The following is an 11,680-nucleotide window of genomic DNA, read 5'->3' on the forward strand; positions in this document are numbered from 1 at the left end:
TTAATATAAAATTTGTATAAAATATTATTTCTATAACAACTATTAAAAATTATAATTTTTTAAAAAATAAACATATGCTTTAATTTTATTTTTTTTAAAAAAATAAGATTAAGAAAACAAAATGCCAATATTATTTATTTATATGAATAAATAGTAATATTAAAATTTTTAGAAACATGTAATATAAAATAAGCATATAATGGTTAGTTATATAAGAAATTTCATCTAATTTATTAAGATTGGTTAGGATGCGAACATTGTCATCATCAAAACAATGTAATAATATCAGTCGTCTATATATGTGGGGAATTTAGTGGTCTAGATCTTACAAGGATAGTTGAGTATTTGTTGTCATGTCATTGTATGTTTCTATAAATATTACTGATTAACCATCAATAACTCTGAATATGTATATGTAAAGTATGCTAAGCTTAAGCTGAGCTGTGACAAAAAAGGAAAAAAAAAAAGTTAAGAACTGAAGATGTGAGTATCAAATTTCAAAAAGTGCATTGTATTGAGGAGATACATGCATGCTCCATAGAAGTTTGGTTGAACTACTTTAAACATAAACAAAATGCAATATTACTTGAGGATCCGATTGGAAAGAAAGTTTTAAATCCAAGGTTTTTTACAATCAGGTCAATTTAAATTCTTAATTGAAAAGAAATAATAAGGTAACATTTTCAATATAAAAATTGATATATTTTTAAGAATAACTGTCAAATTGCATAGTTAAAAAATTCAAAATGTTTCGGATGACGAATTTGTGCAAAATAATAATAATTTATAACAAAAATAATTATGAGAACATTTCACCATTGAACTGAACTGACAGATCATCAGAAGGTCAAAATTAAATCTCATACAACTTTGTCTCTTAAAAATTGTTCTCTTTTATTTTTTTTTTTTTCTAATATCTTCTTATTTTCACCATAAAAAATAACCAAAAATGAAAACTTATTTTTTATTTTTTTGAGATGGGAGTAATTTCTTTTTTAGGACCCCACTATCCAAAAAGGCTATTTATTGTCACTGTGTGCTGAATTGTAGTGTTGACAGCATATAATACAACCCATGAGTTAACCATATAACACATACTATCATTTATTATTATAAATTGAATGTGTTGTGTTTTACATAGCTGCATAGCAACCATCCCAAAAGACGAAATATAAACCAAACACAATATTAGCACCCACAAATCAGATCTGATACATATTACTATAAGTTATCAACCTACTTAAATTAAATCATAACAGATTATAAAATGCACAAAAACTATCTGCAACCATTGCAAATATCATAACACCACTCACGGAAGTTCCTCAAATCAGCATTAATATCACATGTTAAAACATCCAAAACCAAATTAAATTCCCACAGATAACCTAATTATATCCAATCTTAACCAACCTCAAATAAATAGTTTGAGTTCAAAATTCAAACACTAGACTAACCTCCAAAGTGCAAAATCCAGTAAAATAATGGATGGATTGTGTTTCTGAGTCAGTCATTACCATCTACGCCCTCCATTCTTGTTGGAGGGACCAATTTGAGTTCGAGAATGAATAATTGCAACAGCAACAGCAAACGACTGCAGCGCCGATAGAGTTGGCTGAAAACGAATATAATACAGACCTTCACGGATACTCACCATCTTCATCGCCGGAGCTAAGCTGTGCTTCGAACCCTGTCATCATTTCATAAACCCAAACCACCCTTCAATGTCAAACTAGAATAAATTTCTTCGAGTATTGTTAAATGGCAATCTCCCCTAAAAGCTTAAATGGCCATATCACCTAAAACATGGTTATTAAACATGGTATCATAGTCATAACTTTCTGTTTTCGACTCCCACCGCCCCTCGTCATCGTCCACGTGCAAGATTTGTATGTCGCGTAAATTCACCTTAAATGTAAAGAGCGTATTGATAGACTATACAGTAGTTAATGATGCATATCTCTAATACCATATTGAATCACCAGTTCATCTAAAAGCGTGTATGAGAATCTCATCTAAAAGTGTGAATTTGTGCCACATACGAATCTAACACGTGGACAATTTTTTTACGAGCAAGGGCAGTGAAACGCGAACAAGGGACCCTCCATTCTGATACCGTGTTAAGTGATATGAGCATTTAATATATATTGTATGTTTGTGTGTGCATGAGAGAGAGGGGTGGAGGAGAGAGAACCTCTAAGAAGATATCCACTGTTTTGGTCTTGCCGATATTGGAAGAAAATGAATAATCTTCTGTGTTCGACGTGGCATTAAGAATCCTTACGGGGCAGCCAAGATCCCATCCCCCACAGTCGCAATGTCCACCCGATATCCACCTTTCTGTAAGGCTAGACGGATTCGGTCCACCATGGATGCCTGCCGGTATTATCACTGTGGTGCATTCTTCGCTGCTTTGGAAGGTATCCAAGGATGGGTTGTTTCTCGACTTTTTAAGAAACTTCAATCCCCAACCTCCAAGTTCAGCTTTCTTGTAATTTCGGTACGTGTCCTTAACAACAATGGTGGCCAACTCAAAATTCCGGGCGTCACTATCTGCTACACACGTATCTTTGAAAACAAAGCTTGATGATCCCAGGAGTCCTGATCGGGATCTCTGCTTGGTAAAATGGCTCGACCGGAAAGCATTCTTCACTTTCCTTGCCAATCTCTTGTTCTTCGCCCCAATCGAATTGTCTGAGTACTGTGTCTCCCCAGAATGGCTCGAAACAGATAGAACAAACTGAGTCTCCCATACCTCAGACTCACTCGAAGATAGTGTGATGGAAGTAGAAACTTGCATTTTGGCAACGATTTCAAGATCGAGCTCGTGGAGATTGTTATCACATTCCTTCTCGGCATCTCTTTTGAATCGGAAGGTGTATATGAAATCAGAAGATTTTATACGACTTGAAGTCTCTGCAGTTGCCACATAGACTTCCCGTTTATCATCCATGGTGAAGATGTGGTAGGGAAGTCGATCCTTCCACACACACTGAAGCATTCCTTGAAACAGGGCACTGTATGCAGGAGACGACGACTCATCAGATGAAGTTGAGGTAGTGGTTGATATCGAAGCATCCTTTCTATGCATGGGTCGGGGCAAGTATGTATTATCAAGAATGCTCACTTCCTTCTGTCGTAAATCGGTTTGTCCAGAAATCACATTTACATCAACAGAACCAAACTTTTGAAGCAGCGGGCTCTTCAAGATGTTAATCATACTCGGGCTGCCGGAAACAGTTCCAATATTCCAATCACCGGAAGAGTTTGCAGCTACATGGCTACCAACACCTGATGGACTTTCAATAGCTAATGTACCCATACTATTCGAGCTCAAATTGTCGATTGCTGCAAAATTACTCGCCTCGGATAACATATTCGCGCCCACTTTTGTGTCGAAATTCCTAGCTGCTGACCTCAATGCACACTTTCGTATCGACTCGAAGCAACGTAGAGCGTACTTTTCTTCCATAGTTGTAATATGCTTTGGAATGGCGTTGAATAAGACATGCATGTTTAGGAGGTATAATTCCCGGCTGGTTATTCTCACCATTGACGAACTCCCAGTATTTGTTATCAGATTCACCCCTGGCCCAAACTTTCTTCTGCATCTTCGCCACACCATGGTTTTTCCTTTGGATAATACATAGCTCTCGTAATATGGTGTGGTGGTTTCTTCATTTTCTGCACCATTACCTGAGTCGATACTAGTGATTTCCATCGTAGAAGAATCCACCTAGAAGAAGGCATTAATGGCTGGACAAGAGTACCGGGGGCTTCCAGTTACCGTTGCGTGCATTAAAAGAGATGCAAAGCTAATAACTGAGATTACTCTGAAGTCTTGCTTCTACACAACCTGGAAAAATCGTATATAGGAAACCATTAGTTAAATTTGGTTACATATCGAAACAAAACAAAAGAAGAAAAACCATTAATTAAATTTGGCTGTATATGTAAACAAAACAATAAAAACCATTAGTTAAATTTGGTAATATATCTAAACAAAAACTAAGAAAAACCATTGGTAGTCGAGAGTCTAATTGTACAAAGTTCACTTGTGAAACACTATCGTTTCTTTATCTTTCCGATCAGAAGTTGGAACACCAGACAATCCATGTTCATAGGCATCAGTTGGTCGACTAAAGATGAAAAGGCAACAAGCATAGCAAGAAAACTGAAATGAAGCTGAGATGGAATCGAATAGTGTATGATGACAATCACTGCATTCAATTCACAAACATGAGACAAAATTGACATGTTTAGGCATATAGAGTGTAAAAATTGGAAGAAAATGCAGATGAATCCTTCAAGCAGCACCAACATTGCAGCAATTTCAGACGGTCAGTACTTAAAAAAACCTCGATCTTACTAAGAATCCACAACAGCAACAGAAGAACATCTCAAAAACCAAACAAATTCAACACACAAGAAATAATTTCACAAATTTCAACAGATCACTAACAACTACATTATCAGCTGATCGAATTCGATGCCGGCGCGCCTAACTTTTGACACAAAAGCTTCAATAAATAAAGCAGCTATGCATCGAAACAAAGTGATAACGACATTTACCGAAACAAAAAAATGCATACCGAAGCATGCCCTAGTGATGGCAATCTCTCCGCAATCGCAATCGAACCTTCAGAAACAACCACTTGGAGCTTCGTATCGAAGAAATTCCCCAAAATATCACCACTAACAAATCGAAACAGCTGAAACCCACCACGAAAAGTGCGTCAACATACAGAAAGTTGAAAATGAACTCGATTATTGATGGGAGGGACGGAAAAAAAGAGAAAACAACAAAATTGATTGGATTAAAGTCAATAATCTGTGCAGAAAAAAGAAAATGAAAAGGATTGGAAAGTAAAAACATTACCGAGTTTCACATGGAAGCGATGAGGCTGAAGCTTTTTCAAGGCCACAGCACAGGTGGAAGAAATAACCGCCTCTTGGAGGTGGAGGTGGAGGCGAATGCGATGGAAGAAGTCTGTAGAGCTTCCCTTTCACAGGTACAACAGAATACTGATGTCTGTAATCAATGTAATTAACAACATACGAACGAACCTGTTTGTTTGTGTTTCTGTAAATTTGTCAAAAAGATTGGATGTGCTTTGACCGCTGTCGAATCATTTATTATTAGTAGTAGTAGTACTTTTAATTAAAATTAATAATTTTAATGCATTTAACCTGGGTTTGAAACATTTATTATTAGTAGTATTTTTAATTAAAATTAATAAATTAAATACTTTCTTTATTTACTCATAAGTATATCTATTTTTATTTTCAATATTCAATTGCAAAATAATTATTTTAAAAATATTTGATATTTTTAATAAATATTTTTATTTTATCATTTTACTATTATTTTTACACTAAAAAAATAAAGACAAAATTATTTTACACTACTATTTTTAAATAGATAAATTAAAGCACCTAAATATGAAATCAACTATAAATTGCATTGTGTTGTATATTCATATTTTATATTTTTATTATGCTTGTGTTTATATTTTATTTTGATTATCTATTTGGTATGTGTTGTGCTTAAATTTTTTAAGAAATGTAGAGTTTTAAATTTAAGTAAAAATATTTTTTTTAAGAAAAAATATAAAAATAAATGAATTTTGAGTTAGCATTGATTTATATTTAATATTTTTTATTTAGTAAATTTTATTAGAAAAATATTAATTATTATGGATGAAAAAAATAAAAATGTGTCAAGACGAAAAATATATGATATATTAAAATTTTATATTACCATTATTATTATTATTATTATTATTATTAAAACACAAAAACGTCCAAACAAACAACGACTTTGCAAATCATCCATTCATCCGTCAATGTTGTAGAATGAACGTGGCGGGTCCCACTCGCTCTGAATTTCCTGCTTAAGCTTTGACCTGTGTTTGTTTAGTTTTTAATTCAACTTGTTTATTTCTTGTCCAAAATCTACTTGTGTGGTTGCTCGTAACCTTTTAGTTTTGGGTTTTGATTTTAAATAGTAAAATTTTGGATTGAAATAGTTGTTTGATGTGATATAAATATGTGTTGACTTTGAATATAAAATTAAATTTTAGTATAATAACATAAATAAAAATTGGATGTTTGATTTGATATTTTTGGAAAAAAAAAAAAAAAATTGAAATAGTAAAATCAGGGTATAAAACCTTACAAGTAAACACACCCTATATGTTTCTTTTTTATGTAATTTGAAAAATTTTGGTTTGAGTTTGGTATTAAAATAATGATACGATAGAGATGTTTTATGAGAAAAATTTAAATGTATTTTTTTCAAAAAATACATAGTCTAAATAATAAAAATTTGGAGTTTGAGGTTAAAGAAACAAACCGAGCCCATTTTTTTTGGCTAAATATTTTTCAAAATTTTTAAAAAATGTGAATATTTTATAATATTTTATTTTTAAAAATTCTAGATGAATAAATATATTTGTATAAATTTAAACTTTTTATATATATTTATTTATATTATATATTATTTAATATTTACAAAATAAAATAATATTTAACTTATTTATTGAAAAATTGTTTTTGTACAAAATACGATAAATTTAGTCTTAATTCTATACCAATATGGTCACTCAATTATTAATAAACTATCTCATTTCAAAATATAAAATTGAATTTACAACTATAATTTCAAGCTTGAAACAAAACACGTGTTTGCTGTGATCAATAAAATATAAATTGATAAAAATAATATAAAATAGTACTAGTATATTGGTATAAATTAATTTTTTATATGTTTATAGTTGATATATTGTTAATATAATATTATAAGTCGAGTTTAGACGCGGGTAGGGTCTGCTCTTAGATTCTAGATCCGATTCACATCCAATTATAATATCTTGAACATAATACGGACTCAGACCCAGTACTCAAATAATTGAACTCAATTTCAAATAAATAGATTGAGTCCGAGTCAGGTTTCGAATTTACGGGAGTCTAATACTAAATATAATAAATATCATGACATATAAATCTCAATCTCACAAAAAAAAATTCATGAACCAAACAACCTTCGGGGTAGAATGATTCACGTAAATATTAATTAAAAAATATAATACACACATTAACATGTAATAGCGCATATTTTATTAAATTAAAATGTCAACAATTTAAAGTAAAATACTATTTTTTATATCTTCTTCCCTACTTATATTTATGTTTATTCCACTTTATTTGTCATTTTTTATTATAAAATATGATTATACATAATTTTTTTATTTGTTAGTTTGATCTTAATATATAATTAGTTTTTATTAGAAATAATGAATTCTTAAAATAAAGATAAAAAAGAGTGTGATGATAAGAAAAATACTATATGTAATAGTTTGAATAAAAAATTCATTAAAATAATTATTTCATTGATTTATTTTTTTTTTATAAAGATTAAAAATAAAAAGTGCAAAAACGATCATAACAATTAAAGATGACAAGAAATTTCATTTTTGGCAATGTATGTAAATATATAATGGAAGTAAATCAAATGGATGGATGAATGAATCCATAATTAATATAATTTAATTGAGTCGACAATGCAATGGTTTGAGGGGGAGCATGCTCATCCAACCTGGATCGTCAATAAATGATATATTTGTCAAGTGCGTCAACGTTCTCTTGCTCAACGTCTTTAACCAAGGCACTCGTCGCGTAGTATTCGCCCCCTCCCCGTGACATCCATACTCCGCAAAAGTCAACCTATTCCTGCATATGTAATAACCACCTTATCCATCCATCCATACATTTCAAGAATAGCAATTATACAATTTGTTTTTTAATGATCTTTATATATGTATCTGTGTTAATTCTTACTCGCGACCAAAGAGAAGCCATGAATCCCATCCTTGAGGAACAACTACGCGCGACATGGTCGTGTTGTAAAACAATACTCTTGCGTAGTCCCTCCAAGGCCTTCCCAAATAGGTCTGCCCATTCCCGACGATTCGGCATTCTTTAAATACGAATCCATTCGACTCCCACTGACCCGATCTTGCCTGTGCTGTAATAAAACCAATGCCTCCATTTAGAGCTCTACCTGTCACTGATATGGTGCAATCCTGCAATAAATACTTCAATTATCAACAATTTTTACTTTATTATTAACAAAATCCATTCAAATCTTTATTTCAATTCATCTTAATAATAATAGAGTTTAATTTTGTTAAATGTTGATCATTTCTATTCATGAATGGTTCGATAGAATCAACACTATTTATATCATTCCACTAAAATAAATCTAGTGAATCGAATATTAAAATTTTTCTTTAATTAAGACTCTTAGTCAAGTAGATAATATCTTAAATTAACTATTTACATTTCCAAGAATTTAATATTTTTTTTTTAAAATAATGTCACTCTATTTTTACATTACATACAAATTAATCTTTAATATTATATATATATATATATTTTCTATTTACCAATTTTAGTTGCTTCAATCAATATGTTTTCAATTTTACCTTTGTAACATTTAATTTTATTATAATCAGTTTATTTTTCATTATTTAATCTTTAATGTAAACTATTTTCCTTTAAAAAATAATAATAATAACAATCAAAACCTAAGATAAATATATTTGAGGATATTGGAGAAAAAATGAGGTTGAGACTTGAGATATGTGGAAATAAATTATAAATACATATTTATAGCATAGTATAAATATATATATTTATTATGGGTTGGTAATTTTAAAGAAGCAAAAATAATGTTGCCTATAAATAGAGTAAAATAACAATTTAGGGAAAATATATATATATAGTTTCAATCCACCACAAATTTTTTTTTAAGAAGCAACATATATAAAAAACACTAAATGTCCAAAAAAAGAATAGATTAATACTGGTAAAAAAATTCAACAATATTTATTTATTCAATACAAGCAAATTTTCAAGTTTTTTTTTTTTTTCTCAAGTAAAACTCATTATAAATCAAAACAAAACCAAAAATTTCATAAAAATTAAAATAAAATAAAATTAGGGGGGACTGAAGATAGTATTTAATTTAACTTAATTCAATGGTGTGGATAGGAACACAATTAATTTGAAGTAAATGCAGCAATAAATTGTTGGTTATGAACTGTGATATGAATTTAATTAAATTAAAATGTATTAATATTAATTATTATAATATTTATTATTACCTGGTAAATAGACTGTCCAGCTCCAAAGATGAAATCGACGGCACCCTGAATAGTGCAACGGGTGAAATAATGTCTGCCATTGGCATCCCAAAGTGTGTCCTGAAGCCCCAAAAACCCACACCGATCGAACGCCGATTTGTCGCCATTTATCAGTGCTGCCACTGCTGCCTTCATTGGCCTCTTCTTCCCATCTCCTGCTGGATTATTGTAAGAATTCTGACAAACAACAACAACATAATATTTGATTGATACACATAAGAAGAAAACAAATTTCCAAAAAATGAAGAAGAAAATCGATCCGATCATAAATGTTATATATGCTTACAACAAATGTAATGGACTTTGCAAAAGTGTATTGTGCATCGGAAGTGAAAGTGGCACTTGTAGAGATGGAATCGTGTGCATCCCAAACCACAAATGTCTTCTTCTTTCCTGCCCCTTTAAGGTATATGAAGGGCTTGTTGTAAGGAATCTTTATTTGTTCCCTAATTATAGATACATACATATATATATATATATAGAGAGAGAGAGAGAGAGGGTTAATAAATTAATTAGGGTTAGGGGTTTTTAGGGTTATGGCTGATTAGGGTTTTTGGGTTACCTGTAAATCCCTGGTTTGATGTATATACAATTCCATGGACCTTGGCTGTATGGAGGAACAGAATCAATGGCTTCTTGGATGGTTCTGAAATTGCCATGCCCCGATGGATCGACGATTTTGATTGATTTGTAATAATTGGATCTTCTGCTTGTAATCCCAATTGGCAGTGTTGATTTAGAACTCCCCAAGAACACAACAAGAAATGCAAAAATGATTTTTTGATGAAACCCTAATCCTAATCCAAATCCCATTTTCTTGCTTGTGTTCTTGTCACATTTAGTGCAAGAATTAAGATGAAATGAAAGAACACAATGCAAACCCTTCTTTGATAAATAAAACGAATGAATGAACAAGAAAGCAAATCAATCGACAGAGAAACTACTTCCAAATTAAATATATATACATCTCTCTCTCTCTCTCTCTCTCTCTCTTGATTTAATTTCTTGGATTTATAATTATTGAAATGTGATTACACGAATAAGGGATATGGGGATGTTCTTAAAAGAATTTTATTATATTTAATTTGATTATTGTTACATTATATATATATATATACATGTATGTATGTATATGAAGATTCTTGTTGATGACGAGTGAATTAAATTGATTTAACAAAATTAAAAAAGTGAAACTGCCGTGTAATAAATAAAATAAAAAAGGAAAATTTTTGGTATTTATTTGGGGATGGAATTATGTCTGTATTTTGCAACAAAGGAAACGACTCTCTGTCTTTAGGGATTCCTTTTCCAAGAATTATGTCATTATTTTGGTAACGCTATAATAAGCTACAGAATAATTAGTGATTTGAGAAAGCAGTATTCTACAAGAAATTAAAATAATATATATATATATATATATAATTAAGGAGAGTTTTACTATCAATATTCTTGCTTGCAAGGATCAACAAAAATTTTTAATACATGAATTAATTAATGTGTCAATAAATTCTAGAAACGATTAGCCTCCTTCGCTGAATCACTGGCAATTAATTATTCGCTTTATACTTTTATAATAATAATAATATTGTAGTCTGATTAATAAAAAATGTATACGTGTGTATGTTTAATTATGTTATAAATATATATAAATTACAAATTATAGGGTGTGTTAGTTTGTGGGTTTGGAGTTTTAGGTTTGGATTTATGAATAGTAAAAAATTAATTTGAATAGTTGTTTGATGTGATATAAATAGACGGCGGTACGATGTTTTGAATGTAAAATAAATTTGTAGTATAATATATATAAAAACATAGTTATATGATTTGATATTTTTTGAGAAAAAAAAAATCTGAATAGTAAAAAAGCTTGTGTTAAAACCCGCAAAAGAACACAATTGTTTTTATCCAACCATTTTCTACCAACACAATTCCAAGAAATATTAATAAAATATATAATAATATATATTGTATTGAATCACAAAAAATTAATTCCATACAAAATATTACTTTTTATATTATGAACAAATTCTCATACATACCTAAAACAAAACAAACACATAATTTTATTAATCAAGATCACACACACACACAAAACAAACACATCTCACTTTGAACTTTTTCTCTATTAATCAAGAAATACAACTATATTTCATTGTAAAAGGATCAAAACACACCGTAAAACTAAACACCAAAAGAAAATATCCTTATTTAAAAAAATTTATAAATATATATATATATGTATAATTTGTTAAATAATACTCTATCCGTCCTGCATATTACGTCACACTTTCTATTTTCGTCTGTTCCACGTATTATGTCACTTTCTATTTTTGAAAAAGTATTTTATATTTTAATCATGTTTTAAATTTTATAGTTAATAATTTTTTTATAAAATTAATTAGTTATCTTAATTATAATTAATTTTACTAGTACATTTTTAATTATTTAATAATCATACTCTATATTGTCGTGTC

At 30.0% G+C, this 11,680-nt stretch overlaps 2 protein-coding genes across 4 annotated transcripts; both read right to left on the minus strand.

Annotated features, from left to right (window-relative positions):
- Nucleotides 1–1,321: 1,321 nt before the first annotated feature.
- On the minus strand, nt 1,322–5,025 carry LOC127250627 (uncharacterized). Of its 3 annotated transcripts, none has more exons than XM_051274003.1 (4): nt 4,880–5,025; nt 4,593–4,712; nt 2,195–3,856; nt 1,322–1,690 (listed from the first exon to the last, which is right to left on the minus strand). In XM_051274003.1, exons 3-4 carry the CDS (start codon nt 3,719–3,721, stop codon nt 1,514–1,516), a joined length of 1,704 nt encoding a protein of 567 aa, XP_051129960.1. In that variant the 5' UTR covers nt 3,722–3,856; nt 4,593–4,712; nt 4,880–5,025; the 3' UTR covers nt 1,322–1,513. The 3 variants fall into 3 exon arrangements, with proteins under 3 accessions (XP_051129960.1, XP_051129961.1, XP_051129963.1); XM_051274004.1 differs by having other exon boundaries at nt 4,573–4,712; XM_051274006.1 differs by lacking the exons at nt 4,593–4,712; nt 4,880–5,025 and adding an exon at nt 4,463–4,525.
- Nucleotides 5,026–7,506: 2,481 nt separating this feature from the next.
- Nucleotides 7,507–10,019, minus strand: LOC127250200 (probable pectinesterase 29). The gene is made up of 5 exons (XM_051273360.1): nt 9,769–10,019; nt 9,493–9,652; nt 9,168–9,383; nt 7,840–8,084; nt 7,507–7,731 (listed from the first exon to the last, which is right to left on the minus strand). Exons 1-5 carry the CDS (start codon nt 10,017–10,019, stop codon nt 7,548–7,550), a joined length of 1,056 nt encoding a protein of 351 aa, XP_051129317.1. The 3' UTR covers nt 7,507–7,547.
- Between the last annotated feature and the right edge of the window lie 1,661 nt (nt 10,020–11,680).

Source organism: Andrographis paniculata, unplaced genomic scaffold (assembly GCF_009805555.1).
Source record: "Andrographis paniculata isolate CXL003 unplaced genomic scaffold, ASM980555v1 Contig37END, whole genome shotgun sequence".
Lineage (NCBI taxonomy): Eukaryota > Viridiplantae > Streptophyta > Magnoliopsida > Lamiales > Acanthaceae > Andrographis > Andrographis paniculata.

Coding starts and splice junctions, on each gene's coding strand:
- LOC127250627 (XM_051274003.1), bottom strand. CDS start 3,721: ATGGAAATCACTAGTATCGACTCAGGTAATGGTGCAGAAAATGAAGAA. Junction 1,691..2,194: donor CAGTGGATATCTTCTTAGAG/GTTCTCTCTCCT, acceptor AAATGATGACAG/GGTTCGAAGCACAGCTTAGC.
- LOC127250200 (XM_051273360.1), bottom strand. CDS start 10,019: ATGGGATTTGGATTAGGATTAGGGTTTCATCAAAAAATCATTTTTGCA. Junction 9,653..9,768: donor ATCAAACCAGGGATTTACAG/GTAACCCAAAAA, acceptor ATCTATAATTAG/GGAACAAATAAAGATTCCTT. Junction 7,732..7,839: donor TGGCTTCTCTTTGGTCGCGA/GTAAGAATTAAC, acceptor TTACATATGCAG/GAATAGGTTGACTTTTGCGG.